This window comes from Nymphaea colorata, chromosome 2 (assembly GCF_008831285.2).
Source record: "Nymphaea colorata isolate Beijing-Zhang1983 chromosome 2, ASM883128v2, whole genome shotgun sequence".
NCBI classification, from domain to species: Eukaryota; Viridiplantae; Streptophyta; class Magnoliopsida; order Nymphaeales; family Nymphaeaceae; genus Nymphaea; species Nymphaea colorata.
The window spans coordinates 35,956,206-35,980,266 of NC_045139.1; the positions used below are offsets into that span (position 1 = coordinate 35,956,206).

General features: G+C 36.1%; 1 protein-coding gene across 3 annotated transcripts; it reads right to left on the bottom strand.

The window, feature by feature from the left end:
• Positions 1-3,302: 3,302 nt before the first annotated feature.
• LOC116249244 (splicing factor U2af large subunit B-like) lies at positions 3,303-20,564 on the bottom strand. 3 transcript variants are annotated; one of them, XM_031622462.2, is made up of 18 exons: positions 20,406-20,564; positions 20,101-20,312; positions 19,494-19,625; positions 16,652-16,719; positions 16,010-16,080; positions 15,862-15,906; positions 15,719-15,778; positions 11,187-11,247; positions 10,962-11,074; positions 9,043-9,158; positions 8,869-8,967; positions 8,683-8,758; positions 8,502-8,590; positions 6,884-6,950; positions 6,702-6,800; positions 4,215-4,296; positions 4,076-4,137; positions 3,303-3,639 (listed from the first exon to the last, which is right to left on the bottom strand). In XM_031622462.2, the coding sequence occupies exons 1-18, from the start codon at positions 20,412-20,414 to the stop codon at positions 3,478-3,480; spliced, it is 1,623 nt and encodes a 540-aa protein (XP_031478322.1). In that variant the 5' UTR covers positions 20,415-20,564; the 3' UTR covers positions 3,303-3,477. The 3 variants fall into 3 exon arrangements, with proteins under 3 accessions (XP_031478322.1, XP_031478323.1, XP_031478324.1); XM_031622463.2 differs by lacking the exon at positions 19,494-19,625; XM_031622464.2 differs by lacking the exons at positions 20,101-20,312; positions 20,406-20,564 and adding an exon at positions 16,236-16,357 and having other exon boundaries at positions 19,494-19,565.
• Positions 20,565-24,061: the final 3,497 nt, after the last annotated feature.

Below are 24,061 nucleotides of genomic sequence, written 5' to 3' on the forward strand. Positions count from 1 at the left end.
TAAACGCGTTTTTTTTTTACAATAAAAGAAATTCAAACTTAAACTTGTTTTTATGGTACCAAGGTTATGTTTTTTTTTATTAAAAGTTTGAATGAATATTTTGAAATTGATTAACATGTAGGAAATGTTTTAGTGTGAACACTTGACGGAATTTAAGGGTTCATTTCTCTTGGATTTTGTCTTTTCTCCTGCTTTGATTCTTCTCATGTGGATGTTATCAATATGACTTTGGTCTTCTCTCCCTCCCACTCTAGCGTATAATTTTGATTGTCCCCGCAATCCATACAATTCTTTATTTCATTTCAAAAACAACTTTTGTTACTTCCAACAGATAAATTCTTAAAAAATCTGATGACCGATGCATGAACATCACAACTATAATTTTGAAGTATATAATATTCTTAAAAATCATGTAAAAAAATGAAAAACAACAACTAAAATAATCATATAGTTTAGTCAATAATCAAATAACATTGTTAATGATTTAGGAAACAATATCAATGAAAACCAAATATAAGAAATAATGTCAATCCATAAAGTGGCTCATGTACACATATATATTCGCTCGTTATACTGGTCATTCCAAAGCATTTAAGGTAGATGCTAGCAAAGTGAAAAAACCAAATTCACAGAAAATAATATAAAAATTTAAAAAGTAAAATTTATACTTAACAAGAGACTAATTTCCATATATATAATAAGTACAACCTAATTATCATTGTAATTTCCATGTGTGATGCCAATTTAGCACAACTAATTAAGGTTTAATGATTATAAACATTTCTATAGCCTACTAAGTATGAGACTTGCTTGAATCGGAAACGGCATCCATATGCCATGCTTGTAGACTATCTAAACATTATAATCTATATGTCACATTCACCAAACACAAAGAAAGTATCAAAATGACCCAAGTATGAACATGGGCAGCTCTTTTTTTCTTCACGCGTGTACTCAAAGAAGGACAATTCAAGTTGCGCCATATAAAACAAAATCGCTACATCATTTTCATAGAAAAAACTACAAAAAAAAATAAGTTTGTAAAGCATAAACTCCATTACTCGAGCTCAAAATCAAAGTCACATTGAACAACCCTGATGACATTTCTTCAAAGAAGAAACCTGTTTTTTGATTTCTGGTTCCAAAATGAATTACATTCTGCCCCATACACACTACTCTTTACTCTTTCTTCTTTCTTGAACTCAGATACTCTTTCTTGATGCCATAGCTGTAGGATTTTTGACATCCACAGTCAGGCAAGAAAATAAAAATGAATTTGGTCTTGCAGTGACAATTCTTGTTCATCCGCGCATGCACTTAAACTACATTTCTTTCCATTTCATGGAAGAAATTAGGTTGCAGCATAATATTCAATCTGTTTCAAGTAAAAGGAGAGTTGGGCAGTCGGTGTTTTGGCATTTAAGAGTTTAGGTTGGATATGAAAAATCTTTGGGGAATACTTTGGCTTTTTAAGGTCAGTCTTCTAAAAAGGGGAATGTTTTAAAAATGACTTTCTGGAAACGTAAATGGAAAAATATGTAAAATGATAAATTTCTCAGAATATAAAAGAATTGGCACTTTCTGGATGGAATAAACTTAAAGCGACGGGTTCTGACAGCATTAATTAAACTCAACTTTCCAGTTACCAAAATTGGAGACCAGGTAGGGAGACGGTAGTTGTGAGGAGCATTCAATGGAAAATCTTCTTCACTGCCTACCTGAAACCTGACATCTTTATGGAGCCATATGAAATTTTAGGGTTTCACCATCCTCAGGTATAAATGCAATTGCAGTGTACATTTAACTTTTTCTTTTCAAGTTCGAGAGGCTAATTAGTTTTGTTGGACAGCTATTTTGATTCCTATGAGTGCTCTATGTTCTTGGACTTACCGGTAGAGTGCGGCACCAAATTAAGCATCAAAAGAATCAGTCAGCCCCTATAACAACTGATGCTTGTACAGCTTGTTGAACATTAGATGCAGAATATTGGTCTAGGATTATGAATCTTTTATGTTGACTTCTAAAGAGATCCCGTCACATATTATTCTTTATAACGATGCATACAGACATAATCAAATATTCAAATACAGCAGGACATTCTATAAATTCAGGACTCGGAAGATAGTTCTAAACCCAATGTGTCCTGATACTTGCATATCATTACACATTGCTTCGCTATGTGTCACTTCATCAGCTTATCACATTTCATCGTATCAATGCACTGAACAATATTGATTAACATTGTAATAAGAAGTTACAAAGGAATCTTGTAAAGGTATTCCTTTGATAATGAATGTAAATTGATCGAGGGTACTCACAGATAAGTAGTATTCTTCGGAAACTTTTCAACAAGGGTATTCTTCGGAAACTTTTCGATCTTCGAGTTGCATCCAGTAATATCTTACAATGGTAACTCCAATTGTCCCTGTATTACTTAGGTAAGGATAATTCCAAAATAGACGCTATATAGATCTGTATAGTGACATTTCCCATTGTTATTATTTACCACTGGGGCTGAGGTAAGAGTTAAAAAGGTAGTTTCAGTTGCCACTATGTGATGGCTGACAGCCCATGGAGAAGGCAACAGCACATTCGATGGTTGGATCCTATGGAGTAAAAACCTTAGAATAAGGCTACCGCTGCTTGAAATATTGAAGCATTAGATGATGGATAACAAGAAAAAATGAAGACAAGCAGAAATGGGCTGTTATGGTGAAGCTTAAAATGAATGAAGGCAAGGAAAACCCTTCAGATGTCCAAAGCACGCCTGATACACTGAGGTTTTGAGGTTTTTAATTCAGTGAGAACGGTAGAATATAATACTTCTCCTATTCACTTACAGAAAACCCTTACTGCATCGATGTCTTCTTTCTTATTTTCTTTTGACAGAGGAAGAAAGGATGCTTCAGCTGCCACCGACAGCATTATGTAACTTCACTTATTATCTTCGAATAAAAAGTACACACTTGTTATTTTTCTTACAACAGCACTGAAATATATGCAATATCTTATCGATACAAGAGAGAGAGAAAACAAATTAAGCTCATTGACCACCAATTCCCACGGACGTCTCTCCTTGCACCACCATGGAGAACCTAAGCTCCCCGGCCCTTTTGGAAATTTAGACTTCATAATACACTACACAACCGGGCTCGTGTAGAAGGAAAAAAGTGGCACTGGCTTGAGGCACAGGTTAATGCTATATTTTTCGTGAGCTCACAGTTTGCATAAGATTCCTTTATGGCAAGAGACGATATCGATGATATGGATCAAAAGAATACAGTTCATGGGTGGCTCAGAGGTGATGACAAGAAAGAAGACCTTTACCTTACATTAGACAAAAAGGAATATAAGCAGTATGGACCAGTATCAACAGCTTTCAATTAGATGTGGCTTCACATGTCAAAACAGAAGCACTGGGCTCTTGCAAAGCTACGAGAGGTGATAGATATGAAGCTCACTTATTTTAACCGCTAATTAAGCAGAAGTTTGCTGGCCTACATCAAAATCATAATCTCCACTTGAAAACTTGTCTTCAGGGAAGTAGACGGCAACTACAAGATTGTTTGCAAATCTTCTACCGTTAAGGGCAGCTTTTGCCCTTGCAGAACTGGAGGTATCCGCATACTCCAAGAATACCTGAACGTCAAACGTTTCAAAGTTAGAACCAGTAGGAGAACATATAAACTCCAAGCTGTCTGGTATCAAACAGCCAGATACAGCATGAAACTGTAGAACAGGAGAAAGGCACTCCCACACGGCCTAACATATAAAAGTATGCACAACATGCATGTACCCAGTACCATTGAGCAAATTGCTACACCCTGCCACGATTTTTCATGGTTTCTATTTAACATATTCATGCATGACACACGCCACGAATTGCATTGTTCATGCATCAACTCAGGAACAATTTAGCAACGAAAAAGCCATATGGTTCCTGTTTTCATGTATTCATTCGTGAGACATCCCATGAACTGATTTAGCAGATGTGTGCTGCTCACAGAAATAACTTGCAACAAGCTACCAGAAAGAATTTTCAATCAAAAAAGGTGATGCTAGAGGACAACATTACCTTCCCGACACCTGTACCACCAGATGGACCAGGCCGTGGAATAACAACGTTCACCAACTCCCCTGTAAACATGTACGAGTCAAATATTACTTTCTCAAATGAATACCATAATTAAATTACCTATTGACAAGGAACTTACCAAATTTTCCACCTTCTTCTCTCATGTCCTCCAATATTTCTTCATACTCACTATCATCCCTCAGCTCATCCGCAGTTACAACCTTATGATGTATTAAAAAAATCAAAAATAATCCCTTTCAGGGTCTATGACAAAGTAGCTCAGACATACTTTGGTCAAAGCCTACGCAGAACCATCACAAGAAAAAACTTAATTTTTCGTATTTATGGTCCATTCCGACTGATGCTTAATTAGATAATAGTACAGTGGAACTGTCCTAAGCAGTACTGGCTCTCAGAAACATGAATATTTTAAGAATTAAGATGAATATAGAAATTCATCTCATAGTCCTTTTTTACATGAACTTCCAAATGTGCATATGCAAGTGTGTGTATCTGTCGCATAATATAATCAGTATCGCCACTGCTCTCTCTCTACATCTCACAAACACAGAGGCAACACACAAAACACACACACACACATAGAAAGGCATATTATGCTGGAAAGGTGTCAGCTATAAAGAGGATAGACAAACACTAACAGCTGCCATGAGACATCAATGCTTCACATAGCACGTACAATGTATCAATACAAAAAAAAAAAGACCCTAGAATGTCAATGTACTTACCCCAAAACGTCATAGGCAGTCAAAACCAACATTTCGGTACAAGCAACGCATGCCTAAATCATGTTTTCCTTCATGAACTTGTCAAATGGTTGGAAAACTTGGTGAGCCAATTAATGACTCGTTTGACTCAACTCAGATGATGTCGAGTCAGAAAGCCAGTAAACTCAGTGAGAATCAATCTAGCCTGAGATTCATATAAGTTAGAAAGGTAAAAAGGGTTGGTGGTTTTGAAAATGTAAACCTCTCTAGTCACCTCTCATGCATATACTTGTCGCAAAGAGCTAAAACATTTACATAAATAAATTTCTGGATTTATCATGTGATGAACTTCTATTGTACTTTTGCAAGAAAAGAACTTGCTCAGGTATAAACATTCTGATCTTTTCAATCTCGGGACTGTTTTTGTTTTGACAGCATTTTGCTTGCTATTATTGACTTAATTTTCTTTCTGCAGGTTGTGCTAATTGTTTCGAAGGACATAGCACAGCTGAACAGATAGATAAGGTTTTTATGCCTTCCTAGTAACAACTTTTTCATTTCCAGACAATGTTATTCCAATAACAGATTTGCTCAATGTTCTCAGTATTAGTACAGGTGTCTAATTCTGTTGCTAAAAGATACTTCTGATCAGCAGATACAACGTCAACCCATATCAGTCTCTATCAGGCTATACTGGAATGCATTTGTTTTCTCATGCACATTTTTTCAAAACATTATGGCTTCCTACTGCTTTTCAGTTGCCAGTTTGATCAAAAGGGATTGATCCCATATTTACCTGGGGAAATCCAGATTAATAAAGGCAGCCATCATAAAACTCTCTAACTTGTTACTTCATCCATCCAAGATAAAGCATATTAGTGAAAACTTCATCAAATCCATGATCAAGTCATATAAATATGTCCAATATCCTGTCACGTTTTGATATCATGGAATTAAAATATATATATCTTGATCGTGCTATTTTCCATTTTTTATTTTTATCTTACTTTCGCAAAAACTTGTGCTTTTGATGAAAATATTCACTTTCTCACTTTATATTTTATACTTTATACTAATCAACCTGCAAAGATGAAATCAACTACCTACAGACAGAGAAATAAATTGCAACCAAATTACATGTCATAAAAGACTAGCTGAGATAGCCTTCTTTTACCTGTTCGAGGACACGCCATCACTTATTTTACTTCTCACCTTGTATTATTTACCAATTACCATTCTAAGCCTTCACAGTGAATTGAGTAACTTGAGCTCAACTTATATAAGCACAGCTCAAGCCCGATTGATTTTAAACGAGTTGAGTTTTTGCCAATGAATCAATGATTCAACTCAACCACCTAATGAGCCAAATCCCCGTTGCAGGAAATCAACTCATATAAGATTAGGGTCACACACTCTTGGCATATATAATTGGCTCATATACTATACTTGGACCACTGCTCTTAAAAATCAAGGAGTTAGATTAACTAAAGTGTTTGGTTAGGTTCTCTCAATCTCCCTCTCTTTTTCTTTTACAGACCGCTACCAGTTCCACTCAGCCTGGACAGATTCATCAATAACCACTCACAGGCTTATACAACTAGGGTGCCTAGGAAAACAGTTGGGAGGTTTGTGCTTTCAATTCAGGTTTCCCATTTACATTATTGGACAAGTTGTTACCAATAAAGTTCCATTACTTACCAATTAATCAGGCATTCTGCCAATTATTCTCCAAAGTCAAGTCCGTTGCTTAATAATCCTTCACCTGAATGCCTTAAATTTCTCATGAAAAAGAAACCCTAAATTTTTTCCTTTTTTATCTCGTGTAAAATATGAACCACCTAGTAAAAAAGCAACTAGAAAAGCTTCTTTTTTCTTACATGGAAAATCACAAAAAAGATTACCTGGGTCAAGCAAACAACTTTTGATGGCATCTCCGTTCCCAACCCAGCAACTGAACCAACTCCAGGCAAAGCTGCACCACTTGCTTGCAGGACTAGCTTCTGCACCCAATTATCCTAGACTATTATTGCCACTGAATGAAATGGACATTTATTCACGGAAGTTTCTGAAGAGGCTCACGCACCTGATACGCTATATGCTGCTGAGCCTGCTGCAAAATGATATCCTGGTCTGGCTTCGTTTGGCCATTGCTGTATATTTTACAATAAGAGAAATTCAGCTTAAATACCCACATCCGATGATGAAACTAAACTTATGTCGCAGAATGTCTGCCTATGCATGCTCATGCACATGTTTGTATTATATATATATCTGGCTTTGAGAATTTGTACATGGACATTGGAACCATGCCATATTTGAGATTAACAAATTTTCCTTAGTAATATATGCACACAAATTACATCTAGCTCGGCACATGAATCTGTTAGCCCGGCATCAATAGTGATATGTATAATAACTTAGCAGCCATTTTTCTATTTTAGTATTTCTTGCACCTATGCAATTAAAAATACCAGATACAGTTTTTTCTAGAAGATAAAATACGCAGTAAAGCATGGACATAGGGCACCACTACCATGATATTCTTCCTATCAAGTCCAACCCCTACCATGTGATGACTAAGGAACGGAACATGCCCCAAACTATGCTACATAGTCACAACTCACAAGTTGATAACTAGGGCTTTACCTAACATAAGCCACATATACATACCAAGTCTGTCAAAGAGAAACCTAAAATGAGGAACAATGAACAAGGCAAGAACTGGGCAACACTTCTCAAGCCCAATTGAAGAAATAAGCAAATAGAGCAGCTGGAGACATCACTTTCTAAAACATGGGAGTATTCAGAAGGACACTCATCAGGCAGAGTATGATGGCAAAAAAAAAAAAAAAAAACTATGATTGCGTGGTGACACAAGGAACACAGTGAACCATAACAATGTCAACAAAAAAGTAGGAATCCAGACCAGAAGCACACATTCAAATGACAGGTACATGGTGTTAAAAAGTAACACTTTGCGTCTTATTTTAGGACATCAAATTGTCAACAGAGTACTAACATATAATACCCCACGACAACCACAATGCAAGTCCAACTCTAACTACATGGTGACAAGGAACACAATGAGTCATAAAAAATGTCAAGAAAAAAAAAAGGAACCCAGATCAGAAGAATACAGCCAAATGACAAGTATGTGTCAGTTAAAAAGTGAAAAAGTTCAACAGAAGGCACATAACGAGTCATAAAGAATGTCAACAACAAACATGTAAATTCATGCAAATACCAGTAATAGAATGGATACCCAATTATGGCTACCTGCAAGGGGCATAACATCAGGAAGAACAAACTAAGTAAAAGCAGGTGCAACACGTAATTGTCCTTGTGAAGCAAGAAATGGATAGCGAACAAAGAAGCAAATGACAGGATATATCCTAAAGCAATGGCAGCATTTGAAAGCACACTTATCAGGTATTCTGATTTTCAGAAATTAGGAATTTGTGATCAGGAGAACAGCTCCAAATCATGGGATGTGATGCCTCCTTAAGCAGAACGTCTATAGTTTTTTGAAAGTGTTATCATGACCCCTAACCAGGCTAGTTTTTCTGCTAACCCTGACACCAACAATACCTAGAAAAAAATCTAAAATTTTTCCCGATAAAGTGTGAGTATGCATTCACATGTGTGTTTTGTGTGTGTGTGTGCTTGTCCATGCATGCCATCCATGTGAGAAATGATCATACCCGGCAGTAGCACGTCGAACAGTAAGCGTCTTTTCTCCCATTTTTAGGCCATTGAGAGCAGCGCAAGCTATATCTGTAACTGAAGGATCCTGAAAACAACAAAGCTCAATTGATTGGAATAGGAATAGCCAAGAATGCATGCAATATATTGAAAAATCCATACAAATTTAGCACAACACACCTGATATACACAGAAAGCATAACCTTTTGAATTTCCTGTATCTCTATCTTTAACAAGGACAAAACCACGCAAGGGTCTGCATGAGGCAAAAAGAAATTGGTACATTTAAAATTATAAAACAAAAAAATAGCATACATTTATCATACGAAAAATATAAGCCAATGTCCCACTAGACCAAGCTCTTACCCAAAAGACTCTAGCAGCTCCCTTATTTGGGCTTCTGTTAAGTAGTACGGCAATCCGCCAACAAATATTCGATCAGGCCCTTCTGCACCACCAATTGCACTGCTATGCAAAAACATTAAGTAATTTTTCACTTAATTTGCTCCATGTATAACAGCAAATTGACCATCAACTTACCCTGGAGTAAGGCCAACAGCAGCTAAATTGAGATGAGGACTTGGTTGGCTGGGGCCAAGTGCTCCATCAATTGAGGGCTTGTAATCTGTTGGCCTCCGTACTCTTAATGAAACGCCCTGCCACAATAGTAGAGGAGCCAATAAATAAGCTTCCTTTTTCAAGTACTACTGGGTGCAAATCACATGCCTATATATGAAATTAACACTGTAGTATGATGTCATGGCCCAGGTGGTCCAATCCACAATCTGGTAAAAAGAGACAAAACTACCATGTCTGTGTATAACAGAAAAAGAAGAAATGAATGATAATTGCAAACAAACTTGGATGTATACAAAATAACAATCATAAAACATAACTATGTTACACATACTCTAGCATCCATGGCATCAATACTCCTAAAAAGCTGTCACATGATAACATGCTTTTGAGACATATACCTGTGTTGGTACAGCAAACTTCTGCTGTAGATATGATTTGCATACAAAAGTGGCTGGATAAGAATGTTAAGTAAAATAGCTAGCCAACCTTTTTATACTAAATTTTAATGTCCTTATAAACCCTAAAATAGAAAAGCGTTGTTCTTCCTCCTCCCTTTTCCTCGACGTACACAAGCATCTAACAAGCAATAACTAAACCAGCAACCTATGTTGTCAAAATCACAAATCAGACTGAGGTCATTCAAGACACTAGAAAAACTAGTTGGGACTAGTCGTTCGAATTGGATCAAATGGATTATAACTATATATAGCCAGTTGACCAATGATTAGGCCAACTAATTCACCAGTCTGATAGAACTGCCATAAAATATACAATTGATTATATATTTCAATATAGTCAGAGAATCAGAAATATTTTTGAAATATCATGATCATAATGCCAAAAAAAAACACAGAAAGACAGATCTCACCTCAATATTTTGAAAATACTGTCGATTTCAACTTCTCATGAAAATATTTCAATAATTTAAAACACTTTTAATATATTTTATAAAGAAATTTATAAAATCATTTTGACATATTTCAGAGCTTGTTTATTTTTTTTTACATTTTAATAACTATTACTAATTTTCATCTATGATTCTGTAACTTAGTAAAAAGAAAATAAAAGAAAATTCACACTTTCATAATCTTATTATTTTGGCACATTTTTAATTGAATTTCTGAGATTTTCTCGAGAGAAATGAACTTTCACATTAATACGTGAGGAAAATCTCTCTAAAACCTAGAACCATACTTGTGCCTAGCGAGAGAGACAGAAAGAGAATTGTTCTTACTCAGGTTGCATCTAAAAGGAGAAGGTAGTGGGCCCAATGGTTTAAAAGAAGTTAGAAACAAGCACAACCCTCTCTTTCTCTCTCTGCTCTGTGATTTAGACCCTACTTTGTGTTAGAAGGAAGAAGCCCTTTCTTGGGTTTCAAACATAGAAGCTAACCTTTTCATTCAAAATGAAGTTTGAAGTTTTATTTTATTAATTTGCTTTTGCTAGTTATTCATTTAATAATTTATTACCAATTTATGTTAAATCTCTGAAAAGAATTTAGGAATATGTCAAAACTCCAAAAATTATAACATTTTTGGGTAAAATCAATCATTTCTTGGTTAGGTTAATAGTCATCCACCCCTTTGGAAAGTGATTTTACATATGGCATTTTATAAGCTCTTTTGAGTTTAGTAATATCAAATGACTCATGATGGTGCTGATACACACACTCACATACACACACAGATATATATATATACATACATACACACACATATATATATATATATATAATATATATAGACACACACACACACACCCAGCAATAGTGCTCAAGGGAATAAAGGATCAAAAGCAGTAAATTGACAATAAACATATGATAAATGCAAAGGAGAAAAGCAAGAAAACCTTATAACCAAAGTCAAGGTCAGATTACATACTTCGAACATTATGCCATCCAATGCCATCGCATTACTTGCTTCCTCCACAGTTCTCATCTCAACAAATGCAAACTTCTTTTCATGATTTATGTACACATTGACCACAGCATCACCTATACACAGTAAACTAGCAGATAACCACTCACAACTAGATTAAACAACATACAAGTTGCACAGAAAAGCTATAGAGAGTTAAAAGAAAATCAGAAAGACCAAACTACTGACCTGGGCCTGCAGTATTTCCCCCAATAAGAGCCATTACATGGCTAAAAAATGTTGCAATTGTCTGTTAAGAAGGCGAGACTGAAGGTTAGATTTTATATATATATATATCTTTGATGATCATGTAAGATTCTGAAAATTGACAATTGAAAACATAGAAATTGAGAGGCTTTGCCAATTCACAGTGTCATTATCTACATTCACAAGAACATCTACTGGTTTACTACTGCCAGAAATTAAACACATCAGGACCTCAGACACCACATTCCTATCTACACAATTAACCCAGTGCCAAGATGTACAAAGAAGATAGAAGAATGAAACAACACAACAGAAGAAGCACCAGAACCACATTGTAGTTAACCATGACACCAGAATGGGAAAAAATAAAAAACTAAGCCGAGCCCACCCAAAACACTTGAAATGCATGAAACTGGGCCCATACAGAATGATCTCCACAGAAAACAATACACATTCACACATAGAGTAAACATAAGGACTAAGGACCATTTCAAAGTGTTGGCTGTCACTAAGTAAATAAGGACTATGTGCATTAAGCAGGACTCCACAGCATAACAGCTCATTTTACTAGCTGAAGCAGTGAAGACTCACCATTTCTGGCCGAGAGATGGCCTTCCACGACTTAAGGGGGACACATCTTCATGGAAAGATGGGGTGATCTTCACCTAAAACCACTTAAAAAGTCTCATAACACATCATGGGCTCTCTCCAGGCCAAGAGCCAACCTAGCATTCCTGAGTGTGGCTGGTCAAAATGAGGCTTGACATAGAAGAAAATGTGAAGACATATCTAATTTGTTAGCAAGACAACGGGGCCCACCAAAAATTTGTTGGTCCCAAGTCTCTAATCATTCTCAAACATTTAAACAGCATCACCATGGACTTCATCATCAGCTTAACAAAGGTAAATGGATTTGGCTCAATCTTTGGTAGTGATGAATCACTTTTCTAAGTAGGCCACCTTCATCCCAACTTCTAAAACTTCTTTTCATGAAGATAGCTGAGTTGTTTCAAGCGTATCGTGAAGCACTAGGGAATACCAAGAAGCATCACGAGTGACCATGCTGCCCGCTTCATGGGCAAGTTACATGCTGAAGTGCTTTGACTACTTGCCCTGATTTGCTTTTTTCAATGAGTTTCCCACCTGCAAATAGACAATGCACCAACAACTTGCTAGAATAGTACCTCATGCATTTCATAAGCACCAATTGAAAATGTTAGGTGAAGCTCCTGGATATGTTTCAGTTCTGCTACAATATTCAAAAGAGGGTGTCCTCAAGATATAGTTCGTTCGAGGTAAAGACAAGGCAGCAGCGCTAACCCTACGCACCTTGGCTGTGCAAAAAAGACCATCCGTCGCACACCAACTTATCTAAGACTTACATAAGTAGATGGAGCCGCTGAAAACATTCTTGCACAAGACAACCAAGAAGAAATGGGCAAACAAAGCACCATCTTCTCGCTAGTTTCAACATGGAGATTAGGTGCTGGTGAAGTTGTACCATAACCGAATGGGCATTTTTTGTGCAAACACTACAGATTGATTAGATAGTACAAGGAACCCTTCCTTGCGATCAACAAAGTATGCAATTTGGATCATATAAGCCTTCAGCCAGCCTTCATCAATGTGCATCTAGTGTTCCATGTACGGTACAGAGACATGACATGTATCATATGATACATATCATATAGGTCACCAAAATTTATAAGGCACGCCTTATATACATGTTTTTTTCTATATCACAAGTGTATCTGCAGTATCATACGATAAGGCTGTCGTATCCTAAATCTACCCATATTGTACAATAGGGTGGTATTTTTTGAAAAAGGGGCCCGATGCCATTTTTGACCAATTTCATTTTTGAAATTGCATCTCCCCATCCATTTGTAACACTTCTAAAAGCTTTGGGAGGGAGAGATTTCGCCAGTTTCAGAAAGATCACTAATAAATCATCGATTTGATGGAAAATCACTGGTTTGAAGGAAGAATTGCTCATGGAAAACCCATTCTTTTTTAGAAAAAGAGGGTTTTGCATTTCTTCTTCTACAAAAGTTATACAATATCTCACTTTCAAGTTTTACCATATATTTCTATTGTTTTCTCAAGTTTAACATAGGTTTTTATTTGTTTTATGAAGATACTTATTTTATTCTATTAATGTGTTCTTAACATACTATAGCTTATGAATGATGTTCATTATGTGTGTGATGAGTTATATATAACACACGTTTCACAATTTTTCCTATTTTTTTCTATGTTTTATTTTGTTATAAATTAAAAAATAATTTTACGATTCATTACGAATGTCACATAGGTGTGGGGTGTGGGTGCCGGGGTGGCACATCCCAAAAAAATTTAGGTGCGGCGATGGTATTTATTATTATTAATTATTATTATAAAAACAAATATATAAATATATAATTTAATAACATGAAAGTTGAAATTGAAAGCCATGCTAAAAAAGCAAAAACATGACACAGAAAAACAACAAAATAAAAATGGGAAAACAGCAAAAACAGAAAATATAAGTTAATAAAATGAATCTAGAAGTCATGCTAAACAAGTAAAAACAAGACACGGAAAAACAGCAAATATAAACTGGGAGAAACAGCAAAAACAGTACATATAAGTTAGGAAATGATTTAAGCATAAAACAAAAAAATATAAGCACTTGTGGCCGTGAGTCACTAGTTGAATCGGTGATACAGCAGAAACAGAACATGGAAAAATAGCAAAATGAAATAAGGCTGAGAAGTGCAGATGGCAGAAATCAAACAACAAACAGATAAACCACTGGAAATAAGGATGAGTAACCACCAGAAATACGGCTGAGACCGTCGGAAATAAGGCTGAGAAACCACCAGAAACAAGGCTGAAAAACCACCGTTTTATTTGGAGAACCGTCGCACATCGCCGTCGGCCGTCATTCGACCTACTCGAAGATTTCAGTCACCAGAAATCTTCAATCTCTACCCGAAAGAGAGGGACACACAGGAAGGAGAAAAAGATGGGATATCGTGCCCTAGTCCTTTTCTTTTGCTTAAAATTTTTAAAAATAAAAATATCAAAAATTGACTAAAATAAGCTTGACACAGTTTGACTGCACCCGACTCATGTTTGACGCGAGTTGGGTCCACTTCCAAAATGGGTGAAACTGGTCAGGTGCGGCTGACCACACCTGACTCTTGTTGACCTTCATTGGGTGCAAATCCGGGCCGCACCCGAGTCATGTCAACTCGGGTGCGGCAGCCAAATAGCAGTGTCCGTGTGACTTACGACTCACAATACACAAATAGATCAGCCCAGCCGATACGCATTATGATATACTTTTTACAACATTGGTTTCATGTCTACATGCAAATGAAGAACATCCCAAGCATAGTGTGACACAACACAAAGTCGTTTTGTAGAGAGCCCCATTGGCAAAACATCGCTGACCAGAGTGTGAAGTGGATCCTTCCATAGAATCCATACAAGGTCAACTACCTAGGTGACTCAAAGCACTACTTGGTCAAGATGTCAAAGGACATGCTCCACATAAAATAACAAAAGCAATCAAAGCATACCACATAGTAGCTGCGTTGAGGAAGACAACATTATTCAAAGGGGCAAGCTTGTTCCCCATGCCTACTTTGCATAGTTGAGCAACTGCTGTCTCTGCTTTTGGTAACTCCTAAAATGGTGTTTGATCTTTTTGGTCTTAAGGTAAGTGTCTCAACACAAGTCAGGTTGATGTATGTTTGTGGTGATGTACCAATGTTCCCATGCTATAGACCTGGCTTGAAAGCATCCAACGGCACCCTCATATAATCTTCTATGTGGTGAAACAAGTTAGTTGCATCTTTTCCCCCTATTCCCTTTTTCAATCTCATGCACTTTTCCATTTTCTTCTGCTTTCCTAGTGTTTCTCATGCAAATTACAAGACAACCAACCAAATGCTTCCAACTTTTGAGAGGACTGTTTCGTGATCACCTGCCTTCAAGAAGTCAGGCTGATGACATTGTCAATCTCACAAAAATGCTTAGAAAATCATTAGATACAGATGTGTTTACAGCCAGTCTTAGTTGACAAAATCCCAACTAGTCGTAACTAGTCCCACTAGTTGGTTGAGTCAGTTCTCGACAGATGTGTTTTAAAATTCAAACTAACAACTAGTTGGCCAGACTAGTCTGCAAGTCAGCCTTGTTGCTAGTTAGCCAACTAATCTTTTACCTATAAATATATGTATGCATTCTCTTGTCTCGATGTATATGTTTTGGTATTTATTTTCACATAAGTATGTAAAATACAAGTATCTAATTATCTATAATTAATCAACTTGGACCAAGTCAGACCTTCAAGCAAGGTACCAAATCTGCATAATGTATGGCTATATGGCTTCTGGTTTTAACTTGATTGAAAATGTATTGTTGAGAAATTTTCCTTCGATACAAATTGATACAAATTCACTATGAGATATCTGTATTATCAAAAAGTTCCCACAAAATAAAACTCTTGAAGTTTAAACAGTTACCTGCTCATTTGCCATAGCTGGTAGGCCTCCAACATATACCTTGCGTGCATGTCTTGTAGCCTGTTACAGAAAAAAGAAACAAATGGTCCATAATTACCTTTTCAATGCTTAATAAGGTTAGGGAATTTCACCAGACTGCATACCTGCTGAGTCATAGGTTGTGCTGGTACAAGTGGAAGACCTCCAAACTAAAGAAAAAAAAAATGCACATACATGCATACCACAGTTAAACCAAATTAGAGAACAACAAGGGCACCTGCTAACCACTTAAATAACTGCAGCAAAGGTTACCTGTGTGGTCCCGAAAGGAAACAAATTTGGAAACATGCCAGCCATTGGCTGAGGAACACCTGGCATTTGGCCTGTGTCATAATACGATAAGATTTATCAAAATAAAAGAGTAATCTGAAAATCCATGACAATAATATGTGACCACATGCAGCCAGAACCATGATTCATTCATAATCAAAAAATAAATCATCAAAGCAGGTACAGAGGAAAATATTTGTAAAACTACCAAAGGGCTACTGTTGCCAGTTGAAGGCGAACAAGATCCATCGCATTGATTCCTCGTTGAACAAAAAATCTACAGTGGTCACGCCCATGGGCAGCATAGTGGAATATGTCGCCCAACATTGCCTTCTTACCCAAAATACAAAAACAAAGACAAAGAAAGAACCACACACAAAACAGCCAACAACCAAACAATGGTCCTCAGTTTCAGTAAGAAACCACTAATTAAATAGACTAATCCTTACAAAAATAAGAAAATAAACTAGATTTATGAATTCATGAGCAGATGGATTGCATTAAAAGTATAAATAAAGAAAAAGCATTACCTCTAACATATAAGTAATACTCATGCACATGAAGCCAACTATATGGAATTAAAGTTACAGCACATGAAAAAAAGCCTAGAGGTCATGCACATACCTAGTATTGCTGCAGCAGGCAATACAGCAGCCCCGGGAGGTGATACATCAAAACCACTTGCCCGTTTGCTGGCCAGTAGAGGGTAGTTAGAGAAATTGCAAAATTGAAAAAAAAAATTCAGAAATATTAAAGTCTCAAAGATAACTACCAGCACATGCTAGGGAAAAAGCAACGACAAGGTTCTCGAAGGAAGAGAAAAAAAAAAGATATCCAGGATGTCTGACTATAATAAATAAAATATTAGTTCATCAGCTTCCTGTTGATTTGAGATATTTTCAACATTTATGAAAAGGTGTTTGAGAATCTTTATCATGGTATGTGTGAGAAATACCCCTCATCAATTATTTCATGAAAGGATCTATATGTTATAGATCTTCCACATCCCCCAACAAATTGTCAAGATAACAAAAGCACAATGGAAAACTTCTCTGCTAGACTACTGTATCAGCAAGGAGATTTTGCAGCATCTAGATCACCACTTGCATACTCACTGAAAAAGATACCAGGAACTAAAGAGTTCATTACACCATGGTAATAGTGCCATGTTAGCAGAGAAGAAATACTGCCAGCATAAGACAAAATGCATTCTACTTCATGCAGAAAGGAACAAACACAATAATATCATAAGCTACAGCTTTATTTTGAAAGTAAATGGGAGATGTATATTAGGGTGTGAAAGAGAAAACTTCTTTTGTCACTTTTCATGTTCTGATGTAATATAAGTTAAACCCATGTTGTACCATAATGTCACGGAGTGTTCCACCAGTTACAGACCTAAAATTAGTTTCAGGGGTGTATCATCATTTTGTTACACAATGTAACTTACCATAGGATACACTACATTATATGCATAACAATAGTTTGAATAGCAAGAAAAACAATTGATTAAGTAGTTGGACAACTTTCACATGATTTTTTTTAATCTTGTGAATAATTTTTGGCTGAAAAATGCAAAACAAACAAAACAGCCCAATAACCTCATACTAAACCCTTCCTGTACATGCTAAAAACTACTTAAATTTATGCTTGAATTTTGTTCCAATTACACACAATTTCACAAAACCCATTGCATCCCTAACAGATGGAGTATCCTCAACGTACAGTATAGGCCCAACTCTCATTAAGCTCCCCAAAAAAGAAAAATTAGACAACATTGGACACTTCTTGTTTTGTGGTGATGCAGTAAGAAAAGATCATACATTGTTGAGTGTTTTACAAGCAGGTATTTGTTGTTAAGATGAGAAATGGTCAGACCTGCTTTCAGACATTGAACATACACTATATAGTCATTAATGGATATTACCACCATTAAAAATTGCTTCTTGTGTACTGAAAACGTGGACCTAGGTGCCTAGGCTGGCAAATTTATGACGCCCAATAAATAAAGTCACATATTCAACCTCTCAACACTAAAATTTGATTTTTAATTTTTCAATCTTTTAATATGTTAAGTGAGGTGGGCAAGCTTCAAACCTCCCATCTTATCCCATTTTTTCTTATTTATTTCTTTCCTTTTCCTTTTCCACTCCTCCAGGCCTTTTTAAGGGATATGACTACTGGATGCACGTGGCCCTTTTCATTACACAGCTTCCTTCTAAATTTCTAACATGTTCCATTTTAAATTATTCAGCCATGTTTGTACCATATTTCTGTTTATAAAATAATTGCTGTCACTTTCTATACATCCACTCAAGTCACAGTTACATCTACTCAGATGCCAAAATAAACATTCAGCACCAGAAACACAATCCAAAGTTTTAATAATATTGAAAAAGTCACGTTATACAATAATTGCAGTCACTTTTTTACATCCAATCAGGTGACAGAGCTATATAGTCAAATGCCAAAAATAAATATTCACATCCAGAAACACAACCATATGTATAATATTATTGAAAAAGTCACTTCGTGTTCGTTTCAACAGGTTTACATGCCTCACTTTAACCAAGATCTTTCCATATTTATATATCATAGGCAGAAAGACCCTTCTCAGGTCACAGGAACTAATAGGAAGGTTTATTTTCCTCAAGAAAATCTTGAGAAATCAAATCATTTAAAATATATAAAAATAAATAAAGAAAAATTACGGAAGTATGAGCTGTCTACTAACTTTCATACAGAACATTTAAAAATTCAAAATATTAATTAAAAACGTTAAAGAAACTCAAAAAGTTTAAAATATATAAAGAATGTTTTTATGAAAAAATCATAATAAAATATCACAATAAAAAAACAATATTTTTTCATTCAAAACATTGCAATTCGATCATTTTTCTCATGTTTTCATTTTTAACATGATATTTAAGAAATTAATGCTATTTGTGACATTGGTCCACTGCACAAGCCAGCCACTAGGCTGTAGTTCCCAAATGAAAGGAGTTATTTCGCCACCTGTTCAAGCCTGTCCTTAAAATAAAGGAGTAAGACATTTAGTTCCTAACAAGTTTACATCTTACAAAAAGAACAACGACCAAAAATGGGCGTTATTTCTAAATTATAGCCTGCATTTTCCTGCATAAGTTGAATGATAAATGGATCCCAATCACCTAGAATGATGACACACAATATCATGGAAACAAACTAATCATCCTTCACTCGTCAAACTTGATAAGTATGATTGTGCAGGCATAGCATGTTGATTGTAGTGAGCAAAAAAACTCCAGCAAAATAAATGCAAAGGATAAAATTTCAGCTTCACGCTAATACCAAATGGCTTAAGCACAATACTTGATATGCAATACAATACTTCACGCATCAATAGAAGTCATGCCCTTGAGCTTATAGAAGAAAATATTATGAGTGTTTTCAAATGCGACCAGAGGGATATAACACCAGCATGAACCTTTTCGAACGTGACCGAGAGCGCGACCTAGATCTGGATTTTGATCTAGATCTGTGTTTAGACTTTTCCCTTGAGCGAGAACGTGATCTATGTTTGTGCCGCCTTTCTGCATCACGGTCGTGGTCACGGTGCCTGTAAGTAACGTGTGGATTATAATATGATTAAAGTTGTAAAGAGGTCTAATTTGAAAAAAATATACACCACCGATATGATAACCTTCTAACACTAAACTGTATATTGAATGGCCAGTTCTCCAATAAAATCTGAGACACACATGACGTCTTTGAGTATTCTACTTACTACCAAATTCGAATAAGTTTCAGTGATAAAACGGCTCCACGGTCCCTTCCCATATCGACGGGAACCGTTATCATATGCAAAACAGCAATGTAAGGAACAAGAAATTGAAAATTTAACACAGGATGAGCATGCGATAAATAAACCGCCCAAAGAAAAAAACTACGTCGGAGGCACAGAACCCAAGAATGTAAAAAATCAAAGCCCCAAATTCCATAAGCAAAACTCTTCGCGGAAAAGAACCAGAAGTCACGTGCCAAATAAACCACAAATGAGATACAGAGAAAGAGAGCTTGAAAAAAGGTATTACCTGTCATAATCGCGGCTACTACGGTGGCGATCATAACCGTCCTCCCCATCGCGCCCCCTGTCCTCTCTTGAGCTTCTACTCTCGTGGCCGTCCCTATGATGACGATCCCTATCTTTCTCCCTCTCCCGATCCCTGTCTCTATCCCTGTCCCTGTCTCTGTCCCTCACTCTTCTCTCCTCTCTGTCGCGCTCTCTCTCGCGTTCCGATTCACGCTGCCATAGTCCCCCAATCCATGAGCTTTTTGCTTCCATTCGACCCAAAAAAAAACAGAGAAAAAGAGAGAAATGGTTCAAAGGAACACTTACCCTTGACATGATGCTATTCGATTCAATCAAAAACCCAACTCTGTTTCTCTCTCGCTCTCTCTATTCGATTCAGTCGAAGACCCAACTCTTTATCTCTCCCTCTCTCTCAATCAAACCCTAGAGCGGATCCCAAACAGAGACTCTCCCTCCCGCTCTCGCTTAAGTAGGGAGCCTGGGTTTTGTTGACGGAGGAAGTCTCTTTCGCTTCAGAAAATAGTGGGACCCACTTCCACTCACCTGTTGCTACCCCTGTTCCTCGCGTCTTTCGGTGCCCCCCACTACATTTTCCGTTAATTATAATAACGGTGTGCGAAAGTTCTTTAATTTAAGACTCACCATAACCAAACGCAAGATTTTTGTGCGCCCAACATATATATATATATATATATATATATATATATATATATATATGACATTAGCAATCCACCTATTTAGAAACATTTTGTATAAGTTCTTTAGTTTAAGACTCACCATAACCAAACGCAAGATTTTTCTGCGCCCAATATATATATATATATATATGACATTAGCAATCCACCCATTTATAAACATTTGGTATGTTGCTAATGACTCTTTTAAAAACTCTTCATACGTGATTGGTGACATTTTTTATAAACTGTTCATGTGTCACTGATGGCACTTTTAGAAACTCTTGGCATGTCGCTATAAGGGATTTTGAGATACTAGAAATATTAAATGTTTCAAATATAATTGAACATCGAATCAGGCTGCGACGGATATAAAATTGACAGTCGGGCTCGACCCGATAATTAAGCAGGCTAGGCTTGAGCCGCTAACAAAGTCTTCAAGCTAGCCTGAGTCCAACTTTGCACAGCCTTGAGCCGGCCCGGCGCAGCCTTATTCCTAACACACGGTCTCATGTTTGGGGCCTAACACATAACTTGTTTTATAACTTGTTCTATGTGAAACAAAATGAAAGAGGTTCAATGGTAAGTGCATTTTAAGTTAAATTAAATTCATACAATCAAAATGAAACCATATCGTTGTAAAAAGTTGTCAAATAAAAACAGCATTTCATTTCGGACATGTCCTTCTCAAAGTATTTGTCTTCAAAACTTAGTCTTCAAATAAATTTATTCTATTGATTAAAATATGACAATGCACATATTTTAGCTAATTCAAGGCATTTTATTCATGCAGTTCAGCTAAGAATATGCATAAAACTGTGTATTGTTATGTATTTATATGATTAGTGTCTTACGAGCATTTGAGACGGTGAATTAATCAATTCAAAGCAATAAATGTCGAAGAGGAGTAGTGCTAAAATATATATATATATATATATATATATATATATATAGATTCAAATCTACGAGAGTATTCCAAGGTTCGGACTTGAATAAATAAGAGGGAATTATGACAGAAATGAGGTGAAATTCAAATTTCAAAAGTGGATTTCCATTAAGCAAGCAAGTAGTTGAAGCAAATTGAATATAAAATGTGAGATTCCACTAACAAAGGGGACCTATATTAGGAACCCCCCTTCCCCTTCTCTTCTTATATATATATTTACGACTTCTTATACCAACCTTCTCTTACGTATCATACTTTTATTCAGGGCGGAACCATAATTTTTTTTCCATGGGACACTAAATATATGGTTACTAAATCCAAATTCACCAAATTTAAACACTAAATTAAAGTTTCAAAGAGTGGGTTCTGTGGGGCATATGCCCCCACGGAGCCTAGGCCTCTGCTTTTATTCTATCTGATATAACTATTTTCCATCCTAGAAGCTGCCACATATATATATATATATATATATATATATATATATATATATATATATATATATATAATCAAGTTTAGGTGGCTTTTATAGGCTTGATTCGACAAGTATTCCCACAATCTCAAGCAAGTTTTTTACCTCTATTCCTTTATAGTTTTATGCACTTGTGTAAAATTTTTTACTTAGAAAATTATATTTATGCATACTTCCATTACCATAATTGATTGATTAATAAGATGGGTTGGTTTGATATTTTGTTTTCGCATGAATAGAGCAGAAATTGACTTTAGAATTGAACCCCATATTGCTTAAATATTTATAAATTATATGCTCTATGGTTGAGCATGTCATAGTGTGTTCCCCTCTTGATTAATTTGATTTAGCGTAGATTCATGTGTATTGATGATTGCTTGCACAATGCAAGAAGCATATCAGGTGTTAACTAAACTTGGCATTATAACTATCATTTCAAAATTTGTTCTTCCCAAGTTCAATCCTAGTTTGCACTGGATTTCATATGGGAGTTAAGTTATTATGTTAATATTAACAAAGACTTGTGGAACTGAATTTTGTTTTGTATTCGTGTATTTAATTTGTTTGAACCATCAATTCTCTATCTTAATTGTCTTATAAAAACTGCATTTCAAAAAATGCAACATTTCTGTTGCAAAATGGTCTCTAAGTATCAAGTGAGTGTTGAATCATATGGAATACATTTTTGGGAAGCACTTTTATTTCTTAGTTATGTTTAGATTAAAGATTGTGCTTTAATTAAAGATTATTGATAATGTGGTCTTCATATATCACAATAGATTAGCTCAAGTGGAGATTTAATGAAAATTTCACTTGAACCAAATTTGAGATCCTCGGGATTTGAGAACTACAGATTTAATATTAGACGCTCTCCCCTCTGATCTTAATCCAATGTTTTCTCTATGCAAAAAGATAAGCAATGATATTCAGCTTGGAGTTTAGGTATGGTCTAAGACTCTTAGTTTGATGAACCGTGGATCTTTTGTCCCATCAGCAAAAGCATATCACCTCAGCTCCACATCATATATTCATGGATTTCAAATCAAAGGCTATCAAACACCACCTAAGGATTTTAAATCCTCATTTTAGACAATGGTAAAAAAATGCGGTGCTTGTTTACTATACGAACCCCACATAAAGGATATTTCATGCCAGCTTCGGATCAAATATCCCAGACTATCAAACACACCTTCAAAAATTAATTACAAGGACGCATATATTGGGTTGCACTTGTGCCAGAGACTCCAAAAAAGACATTCACATAAATTTGTATTGGACAGTTTAGACTCGACACGAGTATATGTAGAATGAAGGCACTTGCAACCTCTTTCATATCATTACCACTTAGGACCAACTGTTTCCATTAGGCATGGGCATCCGGCCGGCCAGCCCGACCCAACCATTCAAATCCGAGCTCGAGCCTGGGTCAGCTCGATTAAATTAAAAAATATATATTTTAAATATAAAATAATATATAAATGTAATTAATAGTAATGAAACATTATATTTATATATAAAAATTAATAAAGATTAAAAAATGTCCGGTCCACCCGAGCTTATCGGGCCCAATCGGGCCGACGCGATAATTATCGGGCCAGCTCGGTGCCCTTTTTTTTCGGCGTGGGCCTTAGTTGGATCGGGTACCGGGTACCTGCCGGCGGCCCCGCCCGGTGCCCAGTTTTAATTTTCATGGTAGTTGTGGGATAGATAATCTTGAGGACCTGAACTGTTTCGCTGATTTGATTTCCGAACCCGAACCGATTTTAACAACACTTAGCAGCTGGGTCTTGGATTTTTAGGTCTTACTCGACCAAGTACTATACCTTAAACAAACAGATGGGAACTAGCTGGAATTGGTTTGTGCGGGTCTGGC